We start from the raw sequence: 20,128 nt of genomic DNA, 5'->3' as shown, positions 1-20,128 counted from the left end.
TAAAAAGAAGAAAGGTGATTGATGTAATAATGAATTAATGGGAAAAAAGAGATAAAAAAGAAAATAGGATACACTAAAATAAGATGTACTATGATAGTAATAATTAAAAGTGAATTACTTGCAAAAAAAGAAGACTACTTTAATACGAAAGCAGAGCAGACATTAATATGAGGGAGAATATGCAACAAAATTAAACTAAAATAAAAAGTGAGATAACTTATGGAATCCATTTAATGTATTTTCTGAGCTGTACTACTAAATTAAAAAAAAAAATTGTGATGCGATAGAGGATTCATGAAGGCATTAATAAATAATAATTTATCAACATGTCCCAGTTGCATCCAAAAGTTTCTTATTATCTCCTGTCATCTAAAAGAAAAGTGAATTAAAAATTGTAATTCCCTCTTTTGTGTTCCATCTTTGAGAGACCCTCAGATCCACCAACATAGTCATCATTTTCCTTGACATTTTCACCGGCCGCTACAATACAACCACCTAGATTCAAGGAAGAGAATTCAAAGAGAAAGAGAAAGAAGGGAGGAAAAGAAAATCAATCATGGATATTGGTGAAGTTGAGAGGTTCATCAAGGTATGGCTCACAACCATCTCATGTCTATGCTATTGTTATTACATAACTTCTAGAATACCCAAAGGCTTCTTAAGGCTTCTCTCCCTTTTCCCTATTCTCTACCTCTTCCTCATCCTTCCCTTGAACCTCTCTTCCTTCCACCTAGCTGGCCCCACCACCTTCTTCCTTGTTTGGCTTGGCACTTTCAAACTCATTCTTTTTTCTTTCAACCAAGGCCCTCTCGCCCTATCACCCCCAAACATTCTCCATTTCATCTCCATAGCTTCCCTCCCCATCAACCCCAAACAACTCCCACCACCAACAAATAAAAACCACACAAACAACACCACCCAAAAGCCAAAATGGCTTTTCCTCCTAAAAGTGCTTATTTTTGCAATGATCATACGTGCTTATGACTATAGAGAAAATTTACACCCTCATTTCATCTTAGTCCTATATTGTTGCCACATGTACCTTGGCATAGAACTTGTGTTAGCCCTTAGTGCTGCCCCGGTTCGAACCGTTTTAGGGTTTGAGATTGAACCACAATTCAACGAACCCTACCTTTCCACGTCCCTTCAAGACTTTTGGGGTCGTAGGTGGAACCTCATGGTTACCCGTATTCTACGCCCCACCGTATACCACCCCGTATACCGTATTTTCATACACTTTGTGGGTCCTTCTTGTGCCAAGTCAAGTGCCGTGTTGGCCACGTTCCTTGTGTCCGGGCTCATGCATGAGTTAATATATTATTACCTTTCACGTGCGCCACCCACGTGGGAAGTCACGTGCTTTTTTGTGCTTCACGGTGTGTGCACGGCGGCGGAGGTGGTGGCAAAGAAGGTGATGCTCCGTCATGGATGGCGGCTGCACCGCGTTGTGTCGGGGCCGCTCGTGGTGGCGTTCTTGGCGGTCACGGGGAGGTGGTTGTTTTTTCCTCAGCTGTTGAGGAGTGGCCTGGATAGGAAGGCCATTGGGGAGTATGCAATTTTGGTGGATTTTGTTAAGTCTATGGTGCCATTATATTTGTTTTGATTCTTTATAGTGATGAACATTGTGATATTAATAGTCAAATCTGAGAAACTTACAATTGATTACTCAGTTTTTCTTCTTTGGGTTAAAATTGATTTATTAATTGTGCAAATAGAAATGAGGCATGTTGTTTCAGGAAAACGATCTGTGGCCTATTCTATAGACATTTATATTTTAAAGCACCCGTTTTATTTTTAAGGAATTGGGTGGATGAGTTTTGGTGGATCCCTCGTTTGGAAAATAATTAATTTTTATACAATTTTCATACCGTATAAATGGGACAAAAAAATGAAAATATTTACTTTTTTAATTACCTAAAATAGCAATATAAGAATAAATTAATTCATCTGTAAAAAAAAAAGAATAAAACAATTCAAATGTCTTTATATTTTTTTTATATCGAAATCATGTAGCATGCATGAAATTTATGACAATTCATACATCGCTCAACTAACTCATTTTAAATGACTTGATATGATGTTTCACATATTATTGTTTTTTATTTATATTTTTGTTAATAAAATTAAAAATATATCATGTAATTAAGAAGTACGAGTATTTGACAATCAACAAAATCACTGATTTCATAAACTATATATAAGAAGCAAAAAAAAAAAAAAATAGTAATATAAAGCAACGCAACTAAAAAGTAGGAATAACATTCCATGTTGCACCTTTTCAAGGCACACTTTTATCAAATCTCATTGTTGACTAAATAAAAAATAATTTTTTTCTAGATTATAGAACAAATTTCAGGATATCCTACATCACACTTGGTTGCATTAAATCCACTATCGACCTCTTTGTGTGATTTCAGAGGAACATCCAAGTGACAATGTACCTTTGGGTTGTTGCCAGGATCATATATACCTAAGCCTGAGATACAATTTGAGATCTCGATGTGGCGAATCCCATATATGTTCTCCTCTGAAAATTGGTTGGTGTTGAGGGACAACCGGCCATGGTGACCTTTGAAAACCGCCTTCAATCTTCCTCGATGTTACTGTAACATCGAAGGTTTTCAGGATCAACCGAATATGGCATCTTGATCAGGGCCGATCCTGACATTGTATATTATAAAATATAAATATATATTCTATAAAAAAAAAGACACATTTTCATAAAAAAATTGTATGACTTATTGCATTTAACTAGTGGCAAACAAATTTTTAACAAATTTTAAAAATATGCATTACTTTTTTTCTTCAATCAACTCCTATTTTATCATGAACAAAATATTTTCTCTACTTGTAAAATTTTTACCTCACCTATCATCTACAAAACAAAATACACAAATTATCATAAAAAATGGTTTCTTCAAGTATTTCGAGAAATAACATTAATAATAACATCAATATTAATATTTTTCAATATATCATTCTTAATAGATAAAATTGTCAAATTACTCAATCTTTCTTGTGGCATTGATGACCTCAAGTAAGTTTCACAAAGTCATTATCATTTAATGACTTTACAAACTCAAGAATTTCAAAGGCTCATATTAACTCATTAGACAAAGTCATTTTTAATACTTTCAATTAAGAAAAAAATAATCTAAATTGACATATGATAAATCACCATGAGAAAAGGTAGAGTGAACATTAACACAATGTTTTTGCAATTGATTAGACTTTAACTTTTTTGAATCAAATCAGAAATCCAAAAACAATTTCAAATATTTTTAATTGCTCAAATCTATTCTTTAAAAAAGTAATTGTCACATCCACAACAACTTAAAATAATTAATTTTAAATGACTCATCAGTACATTGAATTTTGTTCATCCTGATTATTCTCGTCAAATTATTTTTTTTCTTCTAATAACACCACATTTTCTTGGAAGTATAGGCTTAACATTCATATCAATGACAACACTTTTAGCAATATCTGTACTAGAAGTGAAGTCTTCATCTCTATACTTTTCAAAATACAACAATACATTTTCTAATTGTTTTATGGTAATGTCAATGCACATAGATTTAGATTGTAGTTTCTTGCTCACCATATTAATAGAAATTAAGTTGTCATACCAAATAACCATACCACGTAAAAACTCAAAATTCTCAAGTGAATTAACCAAATTCTTTGTTTCACTCCTTGACTTGACATCATCACAAAATTTTTGTAATTTCAACAAATCCAATCTTATTTGGGGACCTTGAAATCTAATAGTTTTAACACTTTGAATTCGACTCTCCCAACGAGTATTGGACAAAGATTTTACTGTTAATCTAGGACCATTATCAAGCAAAATTTTCCATTTTTTTTGTAGAACTAAAAAATAATGAATGTGTTGAATAACTCCAAAAAAAGAAATAGTTATAACAGAAGAATGTTACATAAGAGTTAGATTAAGACTGTGACAAGCACATGACATATATAATGCTCTCTAGTTTATTTCAAGAAATCATTTTTGAACTCTTTGATGCTTTCCTTTCATATTAGAACCATTATCATAACTTTGACCCCTCACATCATCAACATTAAGATCAATATACCTCAACACATTTTGTAACTCATTAAAAGTCCCAATCCAGATATGTCATCTACTTTTAAAAATTCTAAAAAGTACTCCTCAATTTTTATTTTATTATTTGACATGTTTATACATCGTACTATTAGAATCATTTGTTCTTGATGACTCAAATTAGGGGTGCAATCAATAATTACAAAAAAGTATTTTGCCTCTTTAATGACCATTATGATGGAACTTTTAACACTGTGGGTAAAAGAGAGATAATCTCATTTTGAATTTTATGCCCAAGATAATGATAATGAATTTCACAATTTTGAATGCGTCTAACACGGTCTTGCATTATCAAATCAAATTCCGCAATCATTTCAATCAATCTTAAAAAATTACCATTGTTATCTTGATACATTTTTCATTTAATCCTCGAAAAGCCAAATTATGTTTAGTGAGACATTTCATAGCTGAAAGTATTCTAACTAAAACTTGTCTCTAACATTCTTTCTCTTTCATAACCTCTTGTTGCAAGTTTTTTTTTTTTTTTTTTATCAATTGTTGATTTTTGTTCAATCTTACTCTCAATTCATTCAAAGTATTCATGTTATTCATATGCTCAAAACTATTCTCATGATATTTAAGTCTCTCACTAATATGTTGCCAATCTCTTAAGCCCTCATTTGGTAACAAACTCTTCTTAATATTATTAGATTTGAATAACTTACAACAAAAATAATATACTTTATCAACATATTTAAAATAAGCCTACCATTTCCTATCACTAGGCTCACCATTGCTCAACTTTTTAGAATAATAAGTATGAGAAAAATGTCTAAAAGTGTTATGTAAAAGAAAAACAAGATTAATTTCTATAATAGGTCCCTTTTCAACTAAAATATCTCTTGCTTGGTTATCAAGATTATCTCAATTTCTAAGATCATAAACATCTAAAGGAGGAATTGATTATTCCTGGCCTCATGAATATTACCAAGATTTTCAATATTAGATTTATTTGACTCATCATTAGGCTCACTTGAATCATTAATTTCATCATTCTCATCTACATGATTTTCATTATGCAGAATTTTATTTAATTGATTTAAATTTTCATGAGAACCTACCCCTTTAAAAATGAATTTATCAGTAATTCCTTGTTGTGATTTTATTAACTATTCAGCTTGTTTTTTTTTTTTTTTCTTTTTTCACTTCCAGACAGATTATTTTTAGGTAGCATCTTATAAAAGATAAATGAAATAGTCAATTAATGCAAAAAAAAAAAAAATAACAATTGCACTTGGAAGTAGAAGTCGAAGTTCAATACTCACTCACACTTTGTAGTTTGCTAATTCCAAAAGCTAAATTCAAACACGGTAAATATAATTAAAAAAATTAATATCAAATTAGATATAACAAGTAATAATATCAATGTGAGAGAAATTAAAAAAATAACCCTATAAATATAATTTTTTTAATACTTACGTTTTTGAATCAGTGGCAGTGGCTATCTTATATAATTAGCTATCTTATATAATTAGCTAATACTAATAATTTTTTTTTTTACAATTCCCATTACATTACATTAAGGCTCATTCATTCTTAAGCACCAAATTATCAACACTTAGGCAAGTGAATATCCATTTTTTCGGTGGTTGTTTTCTTTCCACCATTGCTAGCAACGTTTTCTACTTTTCTTAATCTTTATTTGAAACTAATATTATACTCTAAACCATTAAAGTTTAAAGTTTTAATTCTTACACATTATTTTATATCTTTTTTTATTTTATATCATTTTTTAAATTGTCTCTTATTTCAATTAGTTAAAATAACTTTTATCTGTTGAATTAGTTTAATATGTATGTGCTGATATTTTTTATCACTTTTTTATTTTTTTATCGATAAATGTTACTTGTTAATTGTTGTTAATTATTAGAGAAGAGATCAAATTCACAATTTTTTTCTCTCCTTTCTTTTTTTTATCACTCAATCAACCTTATAATTCCTAAATCACTTTTTATTATTTGGTGTTTTGAGTTATAGAATTATGTTTTCACCCATTTTTTTTATATAATTATGTTATTTTAATTTTTTAATATATGAATACTTTTTACTATTTTGGCCTCCCAAAAATTATGGTCAAACTCCGCTACTGCCTACATAGGCCTTGGTGATAGGTACAAAAATAGTCATGTTCCCAGTGCATGATCCTTAGATATTATTGGCTGATTTGTTGCCCTACCTGTAACTACAATCCAGTATTTCCTTGTCTGTGGATATTTGTGGGGCATGTTGGATTGAACTCCTTTATTGATGTCTGGTTTCTATTTTGAGACTGTGCTAGTGCATACTTCAGACATTCTCTACTAAAATGTTGCCATGTTATATTGAATTGGTTGGTCATAACTCAGGTCTTTTCTCCTTTTGTACATTATTTGACAACTAAAAATTACTATAATTTTGGCTGTGAATTGCTTTTTCTGACATTACCAAGAATATTGTGTTGTCTTGCATGCTATGTGCATTCCTATCGCTAACTTTTCCCATATTGCTGTTTTTTGTTTAGAATGTAAATGGAGATGGATTTACAATCAGCAAAGCAGCAGGGGAAATTGAAGGCACACAGGATGAGTTGCTAAATGAAGCAGAAGTGGCAGCGGTTGCAGAAGAGAAAGAAACCCATTCATTTGAAATTGATCCTTCTCAGGTAATATAGCTAGGTATGAACTTTCGGAAAAGATTACAGCAATTTTTTTTTTTACTTTCTTTACCCTTTGTGTTGGACCATTGTCAGACACATATTTGTTTCAGACAGTGCAAGGACACTTTAAATATTTTTAGCTGCATTTTTTTTAAACATCCGTAACAATACAAATTGGAATATATACCATAAAATTTAGATAAACTTTATCATTTTTTTAATGTTTACAATGAATCAAATTCATTTCGGAAACATGAATCCACTCTTGTGATTTAAGAATTTTATCTTAAGTTTATTTAGATTAATTTTGCACGTATTATAGCTGTGTTATGTGCTGTGATTTTTAAAATTTTCCATATTTGCATGTTCATGTTGAATCGTATCTGTTTCTCGTGTTATATATCCAGGCTATTTCCAAGTCAGACCTCAAAAATTGTATCGATGATCTGTTGTTTGTCTTGAGAATGATGCTAGATCAGATCATTCATGTTACAGAAGTGAAATTGGATGAGTTAATTGTATTTAATTTAAGAAAACAAAATGAATATATACATTTATTAAAATTAGAACTAGCTAAATATACCTTTTAATGCTAAATTCTTTCTTCTCTAGGATGCAGCTCTGGTGGCATTGTTTAGAGTGCTTTTAATTGCCAGTGATAAGTGTTAATTCTTATTACTGTTAGTAGTGCATGGCTTGTATTGTACAATTCTCCTATACTTAAATAATAATGTCGAAATATCCCGTACAAGAAGCTTCTAAGAAAATTTAAAATTTGTGTCAAAGAATAGACTAGATTGTTATCCTAAACCAGAATAGAGTTTTTTTATAAGCCAATAAATATTATAAAACTAAGTGAAAGCATAAGAAATGCTCACTTAGCAAAAGACATAATAAATACTTAAAAGGGGAAAAAAATATACTCAACAGAATTTTCTAACTCACCCAATTACATATAACCACAAAACGCTGAGGGAGAGAAATAGAAAAACCGAACCCATTAGGATACATCAAACTGTTATATTTAAGATTTTCTCTGATTTATATACAGCTTGAAAATGTAAAGCAACGTTGCTTGCCAAATGCCTTGAATTATCCCATGTTGGAGGAGTATGACTTCAGAAATGATACGGTGAGTAATGCTTTATATACATCTGCTACTAAAAAACATTGAGGATTATAATCAATATAGTATTTATTGATGTCAAAACCTTACAAATTTATGGTCATGGAGTATAAACTTCATGTGTGACTCTTGCGGTATAACTCTTTCAATGCTGCAGGTGGACGCAGACCTTGACATGGAACTAAAGCCCCAAGCACAACCACGGCCATATCAAGCGAAGAGCCTTAATAAAATGTTTGAAAATGGTAATCCTCACAACATTTGCAAATTGCAAGGACAGATATCACTAGCAGTTCCCTCTTCCCATGCTAAATTTAATTAAGAGCATGCTGTTCCAGTTTTGCATATTTTCATCCTCATTTTAAACCAGTGTAGTGTCGTGAAGGAAAATTGAAGTTTTTGTTTTAGTAAAAGAAAATATACAGACTTCAGAACATGTTTTAGAACTATGCAACCTTTGGAAAGTAGAGATAAGTTACATTGATCCTTATCTTTGATGCATAACTACACTAGAGATAAGGTTGTTCTTGTTCCTTATGCATAATATCTTGGCATGATAAACAGGTGCATGTGGTTCCGGCCCTTATGTTTCGTAAAGTCAACAGTATCACTAAATCTCATTGTAAAATTGGGCTCACAGGTATGCCATTTTTGCATTAGTTTAATGTTGCTTTGACCATGACCTTAATCTTTTCTACTAAGAGTAAGGTCTGGACAGTTGAAATTGCAGCTACACTTGTCAGAGAGGACGAAAGGATTACAGATCTGAACTTCCTGATTGGTCCCAAGCTGTATGAGGCAAATTGGTTAGATCCAGTAAAAGGTGGATTTATTGCAAATGTACAGTGTAAAGAAGTATGGTGTCCAATGACAAAAAGAGTTTTTTGCTGAATATTTGAAGAAAGACAACTCCAAGAAGAGGCAGGTAAGGCAACTTGGAAGTTGGAACACCCTAGACCTTTATAATAGAAAATTTATGGGGTGATTATCAAATACGGGTTCTGCTGAATTTTTTTATCGGTCAATACGTACTAGTTTGTTATTTGTTAGTGGGGGAGTTTGAACGAACTACCTCTTCCCCCTCTTCCCTCCCTTCTGCTTTAACCACTAAGAAGTTAAATGTACTAGAAAAATATAAAAATATTTTTATGAATAATCTAAAAAGATTTTAGAACCTAAGTAGACAATAATATTTTAAACTATTGTATAAAGTCTAAAAAAATCTATCTTTAGAAGTATGATGTTACTATCCTTACTTGTCTATAAATAGACAACATCTTAATGTAATGAGTTTGAAAAATCAATGTAAACTCTTCCTTCTATTGTCTGAGAGCTACAGGGCCACTAAGTTATCTACTACTTCCAATTAATATTTTTAACTACACCTCCATCCTAAACCCAACTATCAATCACCACCCAGCAACTAACTATCTTTCTATTTCCCTAAAATACTAACAGTAATGTACACTTTGCTGTGCTTGTGTTTGCAGGAGGAGATGTATTACTCAACTAAGAGGCAGCAATTTTTAGTTGATCAGGGTTACAGCTTTAAGGTATTTCAGCTAGGTTCACTCCGTGTTGCATTTCTAGTAATTTTTTCCTCAAGACACACATGGTTTTGTACTTTTGCTCTACTGTGTTTGAAGTTTTTAATGTGTTAGATGGGATGGCAGGATTTGTTGTACGTCTTACTTGGAATAAGTTACAGCATTTACTTATGAGTAGGACTTCACTCTTTTCTATCTATATATGCTTAGATTTTGATGATATTTGACAACTAATTACAGACTTGCCTCCTTAGTGCCTCATTTGAGCTATTATCATCTTGAGGATCAATTGACACTTCTTGGAAAGGTTTGCATCCTCCTTCCCTTTTGACTCAGTGTTGAGTTGCTCATTGCCAAATAACTAATGTGTATCTATCAGGTGTTGAGTGTCTGGTGAAAATGCAGTTGAATTAGAGCACCTAGAAGAAGATGCAGATGAAAAAGCCCTTCATATTGCCCGTCGTTCTGAAGGATCCATAAGTACAATGTCGGGTGCGAAAGGGATGGCTTATATGGAGTACAAGTGTGTTACCCTTTGGTTGTCTCAAACAATATTACTTTTTTTGTCCCATAATAATTATCGTATAAGAAAAAAAATTTATCTTAAAATAATTATTATTTTAATTTTTAAATGTAACAATTATTTTTATCACTTATATTCTTTGTAAAATTATTATTATTTTTCATTTGTTTATTAGTTTTTTTTTTTATGTATGTAAATCATCCTATGACGATTATAATTGGACACAGACTCGTGCTGTTGGATTGTCTTTTTGAGATCTTAAGAACCTTGATCTGTTCGCTATACAGACTTATAGATCCTTGCTCATGATTTCTTTCTTCCCTGTGCAGCACTGGGAATAAAAAGGCCAAGCACAGATCAAGAGCAAACCAAGAGATCCATCGAAGAGACACTTCTTGTTTAAAAGAAGATATAGAACAACCTAAATTGCCTTAGAAATCATTGGATGCTTCGAAAAGCCTGCATAATGCTTCTTTTTCTACTGTTCGATCACTTTATGGAGATGTAAATAAACAGTTTTTGTTTTTACTTCATGTGAATAAACAAAGCAATTGAAACAACCAAGGTTACATATATACTAGTCTTCAAAAAGGAAAATTTGTTTTACAACCTTTTCTCAACTCAACCACAAGGGTTTTTTTTTTTCCACCAATGTGTTGAGGTGTATGACTTTTCTTTTTCTTCGTCATAGATGTGATGTGTAGTAGAGTTTTTTTTATAAAGAAAAGAATCGTGGTTCTTGCAGATGTATGACCTTTTCTCATTTCTTCATAGAATCAATTACTAAAAATGTCTATCAACACCTACAAAAACAGAATGTTAAAGGAAGAGCATTATAGCATTATTGCACGACAAATAGGCAATAGACACACATGCTCAAAGTTATTTATTTAGCTAAACATTAGCAATCTTGCTACAAATAATAGAGTCCTGGACTTTTTTGGACTTCTTTACATTGTTTTCTTTCCTTATTCTCTTATTTCTTTTGGATCGGTACTTACCTTGTGACAATTCAAATGGAGATGACTCAAAGCACCTCATAGTGAATTTGAGTCGGTGCTGTGTAATAGAGCTTGTATACAGATAACAAATCTGAGTGAATAGAACAGTGTTGTATAAAGTTAATTACTAGCTCTAATGGTTTTGATAAGTTCACTTGAAAGGTTAAATGTGATGGAAAAGGGGTGGAGACACAAAGGAAGGTGCCATAGACAAATAGAGAGAAACTATAAAGTTAGAAAAGGAGGAGGGAAAGGTGGATGTAAAGGCGGTGGCTAGAGGAGGAAGAAGAGAGGAGGTGGTGGTGAGGAAGAGAAAAACGGTATGGAAGGAAAGAAAAGAAAAATATCACTATGAAGAAAGAAAAACCCACCTAAAGTGCAAAGGAAACTGTACGAGGAGATGAAAAAAAGAATGAAGATATATGAACATCCATTTTTTTTATACACCTAATAAATATCTCTCCTTCTTTATCTTTCTTTATGTCAACTTATATTACGTATAAAATTATATTTTTTTCACTTATATTTTTCTCTCACTAGATGTTTATTGACATAATGAGTGTTCATCTAAATTTTTTCATAAAAAAATCTCATAATATAGAGAATGTCTCATAAGAGGATGTTACTCTTTTATGACTTTACACCTATTTATAGTTGAGAAGTATTAGAAATACATTCCTTCAAATATTCTCTTATTTATTGATTAAAATTTATAACAAAGTATAAAATCAAGAGAGAAAATTATTAAATAGAATATGTGACCCACAAAAATATTACTAAAAGAGAGAAAATTGGGTGAGCCTTGGAATCATCTATAATTTTGCTTTGGAATCTGCTAATTGCACTTCCCCTTTTCTACTCCTCAGACACTCTAATATTTCTTTGGGCTTTTTGAAGTACTCAAACTACTCCCTCCTTTACCCTCCTCTTCCTCTGCCTTTTAACCTTACCACGTTTTTGCTAGGTCCCAAAATGTAAGACCATTTCATATGATTGGAAAATGTTACTTATCAAGAATGATGTTTTAATTGAATGTGAAACTGCCCTTTTTTCAATGAGTAGCAATGACCGATGCTAAAAATCTCTTGGCATTTTATAGTTCTCAAGATAATGTATTTTCCATAGTTAACAAGAAGGAAAAATGGACAACACATTTCATCATTTTGTGCATTATATATGATAATAAAACTTTTTTTATCAAGAATATATTCATTTTCCATAATAGCCATGAACCTACTCATAAATATTTCAATGCTTTTTTTTTTTCACACGTGTCTTCCTCTGAAGAGAATCCTACTCGAGATGTACTAAATATGAACATTTTTTTGATAAAAATTCAAATTTTAATTCTCTTTGTAGTGAGATAAATTGCTACAATATCTTAATCACTAATAAAAAAAATCAACAATTAATATTTCACTATATTTATAATTGGATAAATTAAAAATTTTATAATGTCTTATGACAATTTAATCGTTGAAAGAATAAATTTTTTAATTTAATTCCTAAATGTATAAAAAGTAAAGATAATTAAATTTTCTGTGTACAACTTAATGATAAATTGATCAATGAATTTTATAATTAATGTTAAATTGATCCTCTAAAAATATAACTTAATATCAAATTGATCTTTCTTAGACATTATAACTTAATGACAAAATGATTCTACAAATTTAACGGCAAAACAAAATCGTCATACTTTAAATATTTAAGAACTAAAATGATTATTTATCTTTTATAATTTGTTATATGTATATAAGTGATATTAATTATTGATCTTCTAATAAATTAATTAATTATTTGTTTTATTATCTAACTTACATGGAAGAATTGTGTGTGTATATATATAAGACGATACCAATTTTATACACGAATATATACCTTTGGTATTAACTATACTTACCGTGCTACAATCACTAATGTTTTGAAAACTGGATTGGATTGGTTGATTCAATCAGGAATTGGTCTCGACACTCTTAAAAATCAAAATATTTTGGAATCGATGGGAACAGTAAAGATTGGATTGGTCGATTCAATTGGAAACTGGTCTCGACACTCTTAAAAATCAAAATATTTTAGAATCTGTGGGAATCGGTAAAGAATCAGTCCAACATTTTGAAGTTGAACCGGCACAAAGAATTGGTATGAAACTGGTCTTCTTAATTTTTATTTTTTAAGTTTTTATTTAATCTAAATTATTTTTTAAGATAAATAAAAATACATATTTAAATACTTCACATATGAATCAATTAGTTTGTTTACTAATATTAATTTTTATTAATAAAACATATAATTTAATTATTTATACTAATTTATAATGTTTTAGATCCTAATTTTTTACAGGTCTGGATTTTTTTATTACTTAAAGTGTTATATAATATAAAAAAATATAAAAATAGTTTAATCACAATTCAGCTATGATTAAAACATTCAACCTTGAATTAGTACCTCCATCAATTCAATCACTAATCCCATTTTAAAAACCTTCAAAATCACTACCAACAGTATTTTATTGTGACGTATTTATTTTCATTTTTTACTTACACACAAATTGATGTCATTATCATCAGATATTGTAACGTGTTTACTTTCATTTTTGAAAGGAAACTTGCTAACAAAAACTAAGCAAAAGATAAATTACATAAAAGAGACAAATCTAGATAAAAACAACTCAATTTTTTTAAGAAAAAAAAAAACAGAAGATGAATTGATAGTATTCCTTCATCTTTAGTTTAGACTTTGAGACCAAAATTTTATCATCCAACGTATCGTGCTAGCCTAAGTATATCAAACAAACAACGATACCAATCCACATAAAGGAAAAATGTCTCAATTCCAAAAAGTTAGTTAAGTGAAATAAAACAATAAAGTACGACTTTTGACAAATCATATATTTAAGTTTTTATTCATCTTCTTGAGGTTATATATATATATAGATAGATATATATACACGCGTCTTCGGCTGCTGACTATCATAGAAGAAACCTCTTTCAAACTTTCTGGAGGCAATAACAATTAAAAGGGAAGTATCCTGCATTAGGATTTAGCAATAACATGAATTATATATTAAGCCAATCGTTTACTTCCAGATTTGATATATCGTGAGGATATTATTTTATGTATATAACACACCAATTATTTATCGTTCCAGCCTTGAGTCTTCTCTTCAATATCACATGGTGATTAAAAAAAATGTATGAGAGATCCTCTCCTATCTATAATATTACTCATCATTTCCATTGACATTTCACATACTCATCAGGACAGATTCAAGGGAGATGGATGATGAAATTGAAAGGTTCATCAAAGTATGGATTTCAGCAATCTTATGTCTATGTTATTGTTATTACATAGCTTCAAGAATACCAAAGGGCTTCTTGAGACTTCTCTCCCTCCTTCCAATTCTCTACCTCTTCATCACCCTTCCCTTGAAACTCTCTTCACCCACCTTAGTTGGATACACTTCCTTCTTCATTTCTTGGCTTGGCTCTTTCAAGCTCTTCCTTTTCTCCTTCAACCAAGGCCCTCTTGCCCTATCACCCCCAAACATTGTTCAATTCATCTCCATTGCTTCCCTTCCCATCACCCCCAAACAAAACCCATCAACCAATGAAAAAAACACCACCAACAAACCCAAATGACTTTTGTTCCTAAAAGTTCTTATTTTTGTAATGATCTTAGGTGTTTATAACTACAAAGAAACCTTGCATCCTGATTTCTTGTTAGTCATTTATTGCTGCCACGTGTACCTTGCCTTAGAGCTTATGTTAGTCCTTGTTGGAGCCACTGTTCAAACCCTTTTTGGTTTTGAGATAGAACCTCAATTCAACGAACCCTACCTTTGTACATCTCTACAAGACTTTTGGGGTCGTAGATGGAACCTCACGGTTACTCATATTCTACGGCCCACCGTATACGACCCTATACGCCGTATGTCTACGAGTTTTGTCGGCCCCTTGTGTGCCACGTCAGCTGCCATGTTGGCCACGTTCCTTGTGTCCGGGCTTGTGCACGAGTTATTATATTATTACCTTACACGTGTGCCTCCCACGTGGGAGGTTACGTGTTTTTTTGTGCTTCACGGTGTGTGTATGGTAGTGGAGGTGGCTGTGAAGAAGGTGGCTCTCCGTCGTGGGTGGCAGCTGCACCGTGCTGTGTCGGGGCCGCTCGTGGTGGCGCTTTTGGCGGTCACCGCGAATTGGCTGTTTTTTCCTCAACTGTTGAGGAATGGTTTGGATAGGAAGTCCATTGAGGAGTATGCTATTTTGGTGGATTTTGTTAAGTCAAAGTTACCATTTAAGAATGTTTAACTTGCTAGGGCGAACATTGTTAAAGGATATGATTGTGAGCCAAAAGTAATGTTCACTCTAAGGACTAAGGATACTTAAACATTACGTATGTTTAACGTGTTAGGGTGCAAAGGGGCTCATTTTTTACTTATACAAAATAATATAACTATTAAATAAGACATGTTAATTTTGGAAAACAATGAGTGTGATCACCCAATAATAAACATCTGAAGATGTGCAATTCAAAAGTCTACAATCATTGTGTGTTTTATGTTATATGCATGTATTGGAGTGTGAATGTGTTATAATATATCTTCTTTGTCATTCATATATATATATATATATATATATAATACTAACATTTGAGGATCTAAAAATTATTTTTATTGAAAAAAAAGATACGTGTCAATAGTTGGTGTATTTGCTAAAAAAAAAAATTGTAACTATTTCGCTTCTTCACGAATTAACTCCATGGCTTCAAACAAATACGTACATCCAACAGTTGCACTTTCTGAAGAAAAAAAGCTTTTGAAACAATTGTCCATTTGAGGGAAACGATTTCACGCTATAATCAAATGAATAAGTCTTTCGGTTTGCACAAATGCACAAAACCATTTCATAACCTTTTTGGTTTGAAGAAAACCAACTACACAAAAATGGAGCTACGTATAAGTTGAAGTTGTGACTCAATTCGTGACTTATTTTTTTTATTGACTAAGCATGACTTGTTCTTTTTTTAGTGTTTTGTTAATATTTGATAATAGTGTTGTTACCTATTTTTTTTTTTAAAAAATAGTTTTTGTTTTACAAAAATTGTGATGCAAATTTTTATTTTTTTTAGAAAATGGTGAATTTATTTTTTCTTTTTGATATTATGAATTATTATTTGTTTTCAAATTTTAACAATTATTTTTTAGGAGTAAATTATTTTTGACCTTAATATTTTTGTTAAATCAAATTAATAATACTATCAAGGTCATACATGATTATTTTTTTACTTAATCATAAATTTTAAAAAATTAATCATCAATTTGATCCCCAAAATTTTAAAAATTTAGTTTGATTCTCAAATTTTTATAAATTAATCAATTTGATTCCTAGAGTTTTAAAAGTTTCAATTTAATTATCAAAATCTTAAAAATGAATCAATTTTATATCTAAATTTTTAAGAATTATCATCACTAACATTAATTTTGATTCAACTGAATAATTTTTTAAAGGACTTACTATCACTTAGCTAGAATTATGCAGGTGATAGACAACTCATAAATATACATTATTGTTATAATTAAACTTAATATATAATTACTGTAATTGGCTAGAAACTCATGAATGGATTTTTTATGAATTTGAATCAGAAGAATAAACTTATAAAATTATATTAATTGGTAATGTGATTGTTTTTTAGGTTAAGTATAATTTTTTAAAAATTATTTAATAAAAATTGGGTCATGTAACTCAGCAAGACAAGACTGAGACACCGGACCATAGCTTGTGAATCTGCGTTCGAAGAGGATCAGCAGCAACAGCAATGGAGGCGCCGCGGTGTTAAAGTAGTAGGGTATTCAAGGGTAACAGAGGAGAAGACACGGTGTTGCTTTCAAATTGTACAATACTGCTGTGGATCTTCTTTCTCTTTTGTTGATTAAAGTTTACAATGTACATTAACTAATGAGTTGAACCAAGACTCCTGTTATGGATTGGAGTTTAAAACTACTGCTGCTAAGTAAGATGGTGGGTTAAAATTTTGAGGATGATTAAGTTGGAAGGTATTAGTGGTTGTTTTAGACTTTTGCTATAATGTGTAAAATAAACTCATTTTGTGCATGTGAGGTGCAGCAGGTGCCTTTTATCAATTGTGTAATGTCTTGTTGTCTCTTTAGTTTTGCTGAATTAATCAATTCAGATTTTAAACTAGGCATTGTCATGTATACATTTGAAGGTCTTTTTGAGGCAATTTTTTGTTCTGATCTTTGGATGATTGCACTCTGAACTTTAGTTTGAGTCAAATGTTTTATTATGTTTGTTGTTTCAGTATCAAGTGATGCCATACTTCTTTGCAGAATGGATGAAGCACTATGTTCATATATTGAAAAGGATCGACCATTTTTGGGCATTTGTCTTGGACTTCAACTGCTTTTTGAATCCAGCGAGGAGAATGGACCAGGTCAGTTATAAGCCATCTTTAGTTTTTGTTATTGTTAATCCTTCAATTCCTCTTTGAACAATTTTTTTAATATTATAACATAAATGGATGTCAAGATTCCCATCCATGTAGATGTTAAATTTAATTAAACGCTGTTAATGTATTCAATTGAAAAAAAAATACTGTATGGATGTGTAACTATGATTCACTTTTCGTCCCAGATTTGAAAGATTTTTTTATTAGGCCAATGCTAATGAGAGGAGAATCTTTTGCCTTCATATCATATTTTTAGTGTGTACTGTGTAATTTAAGGTTTTCTTATAATTAACTCTGGTGGAAATAGTGCTCAATGTACATCATCCTCAAGTATTTTTGTTTTGTCATGACTTTTGATTTCTTAACATGAATAACTGGGTAATAAAGAATCTATTGAGAATGAGCTGAGTCATTTGTTAAAGTCTGTAGCCTAAGTAATTTTTGGCATGCTTCTCAAACATACAGAGAGAATGTGGGAGACAGTGCTCTCTGTCACTGATTTAACAGAAAGCTTAATTTCTTGAGCACTACAAGAGCAAATTACCTTTTATTCACGCTTTCTTATAGACTATTGAACGGACAAATATTCTTGTGAATCAGTCAAAGGTCTTGGCTTAATACCTGGAACTGTTGGGAGATTTGACTCATCAAATGGTTTTAGAGTACCCCATATTGGCTGGAATGCTTTACAAATCACGAAGGACTTGGAAATTTTGGATGATGTTGGAAATTATCATGTCTATTTTGTGCACTCTTATCGTGCCATGCCTGTATGTTTCCAATTTTCTTTTGAAAATCTCTCTGTATCTTTGGCTGTCACATATTACTCAGTCAGATGACAACAATGAGTGGATATCCTCTACCTGTGACTACGGTGACAAATTTATAGCATCTATTAGAAGAGGAAATGTGCATGCAGTTCAATTCCACCCAGAGAAGAGTGGAGGCAAGTTTTATTTTCCATTCCAATCCTTTAGTTCTCTCTCTCTCTTATACAGAATCCTAATAATGGAGGCTGCAATCTTTGTTGAAATTTCTATTCTTCATTAGCTTGTAATTGGGCTCTGCTCATGCAGACAAATAAATTTTCTGAATCAACATTATTTCATGCAATTTTTTGCAATCAATGCTCCCTTAAAGTAAGAATTGAAGGATGATTTTAGTTTCCAATTGATTAAAAATAATTGAAATGAAAAAGAATTAGGAAACTATTTAATCCCATTCTGATTGAAAATTTTCCTTGTCTCTGATAGTTTTCATAGAATTTGCATTTTCAATCTTTAATGGCTTTTGGTAGAATACTTTTATGAAATTTGAATCTCTGCAAATTTCACTCTTCTTTTGGAGGGAATGCAGTAATTTTTTTGATATACTTGTTTTTATAGGTAAAACACAAGGCTATTATTTTTTGGCTTTCTTGGGATGGCACATTCTTGTTCTGATTCCTGAATATAATATTCTCAGATGTTGGTCTCTCTATTTTGAGAAGATTCTTGAATCCGAAATCAAACATGGCAAAGGTGGCCTTCATAGCTTTCTATGTAATTTTTCTGTATCACAGTTTATAATCATTTTCTTTTGACATATGGTAACTAACCATTGTAATATTCACTTGAAGACAGAAGCCTGGGGAAGGCAAAGCTTCAAAACTTGCAAAAAGGGTAATAAATCATGGAAACCCTCGTGTTTTAAATTAACTAATATGTATTCTTGGCCTCTAGGGTGCATTCATTATTTTGTTTTTCTAACAAAGCATTGTTTATTAAAGTGATTGCTTGTCTTGATGTGAGAACAAATGATAAAGGGGACCTTGTTGTAACCAAAGGAGAATGATGTATGAGAACATACAAAAGAGAATGAGGTATCAGAGATAATACTATTTTTTTTAATTGTATTTATGGTTTTTGAGTTTGCTCAAAATTCAACTAGAGTATATGCCAAAACACTGGGCATCTGTACAATATTACCTACTTGTAGGTGTAGTAGATAGTTAAACAAGAACAATCTAGACTTTAGTTTTTTGCTGTCGCCTGTTAATTTTTATTATTAAAGAGTAAATCTATGTTCTTTAAGTGATTAAGTGTATTATTTTATGAAACTATTTTAATTGTTAGGTAAGAAATCTTAGCAAGCCAGTTGATATTGCTGGACAGTACTATAAAGAAGGAGCTGATGAAGTATGCTTTTGACAATTATGTTCTTTTCTATGAAACATGTTCTTTCCAACTAGACTTAAAGATTGGGATTGTGTGCAGGTCAGCTTTCTAAACATTACCGGATTTCGCGACTTCCCTCTTGGTGATTTACCAATGCTGCAGGTTTGTGAAATGTGCTAAAATGAAGTTTTTGAGTTGGTGCTAGATTATATTTGATCCACTATCTGCCGTGGTTTCAATGTTTCATGCTCCCAATGCTTCATAGGTATTGCGATACACATCAGAAAATGTTTTTGTACCTTTGACTGTTGGGGAGGAATTAGAGATTTCACAGATTCAACTGGAAGGTATTATTACTGATCATTATGGAGATTATGCTATTGAATTTCTTGCAAGTTTTTTTTCTCAGCTAAAATTATTCAGTCTTAAATAGTTTTATCATTGTGTTCCCTCAGAAATTTCAAAAGTTTTTTATCCGATAAATTATATTCTCAGGTACTATTCTAGTTTGGAAATTGCTTCTGAATATTTTAGGTCCCGGCT

The 20,128-nt window shown here is 31.3% G+C and overlaps 1 protein-coding gene and 1 pseudogene across 1 annotated transcript; both read left to right on the top strand.

Moving 5' to 3' along the window:
- Window positions 1-332: 332 nt before the first annotated feature.
- LOC114423583 (probable long-chain-alcohol O-fatty-acyltransferase 1) lies at window positions 333-1,677 on the top strand. The gene has a single exon (XM_028390399.1). It carries the CDS (start codon window positions 557-559, stop codon window positions 1,601-1,603), a length of 1,047 nt encoding a protein of 348 aa, XP_028246200.1. The 5' UTR covers window positions 333-556; the 3' UTR covers window positions 1,604-1,677.
- A 12,471-nt stretch (window positions 1,678-14,148) lies between these two features.
- Window positions 14,149-15,379, top strand: LOC114424296 (annotated as a pseudogene).
- The last annotated feature ends 4,749 nt before the right edge of the window (window positions 15,380-20,128 follow it).

This window comes from Glycine soja, chromosome 8 (assembly GCF_004193775.1).
Source record: "Glycine soja cultivar W05 chromosome 8, ASM419377v2, whole genome shotgun sequence".
NCBI lineage: Eukaryota > Viridiplantae > Streptophyta > Magnoliopsida > Fabales > Fabaceae > Glycine > Glycine soja.
This window is presented reverse-complemented; position numbering and strand designations above follow the sequence as displayed.

Bases quoted from the DNA above. Each gene is read 5' to 3' on its own strand.
- LOC114423583 (XM_028390399.1), top strand. From the start codon at position 557: ATGGATATTGGTGAAGTTGAGAGGTTCATCAAGGTATGGCTCACAACC.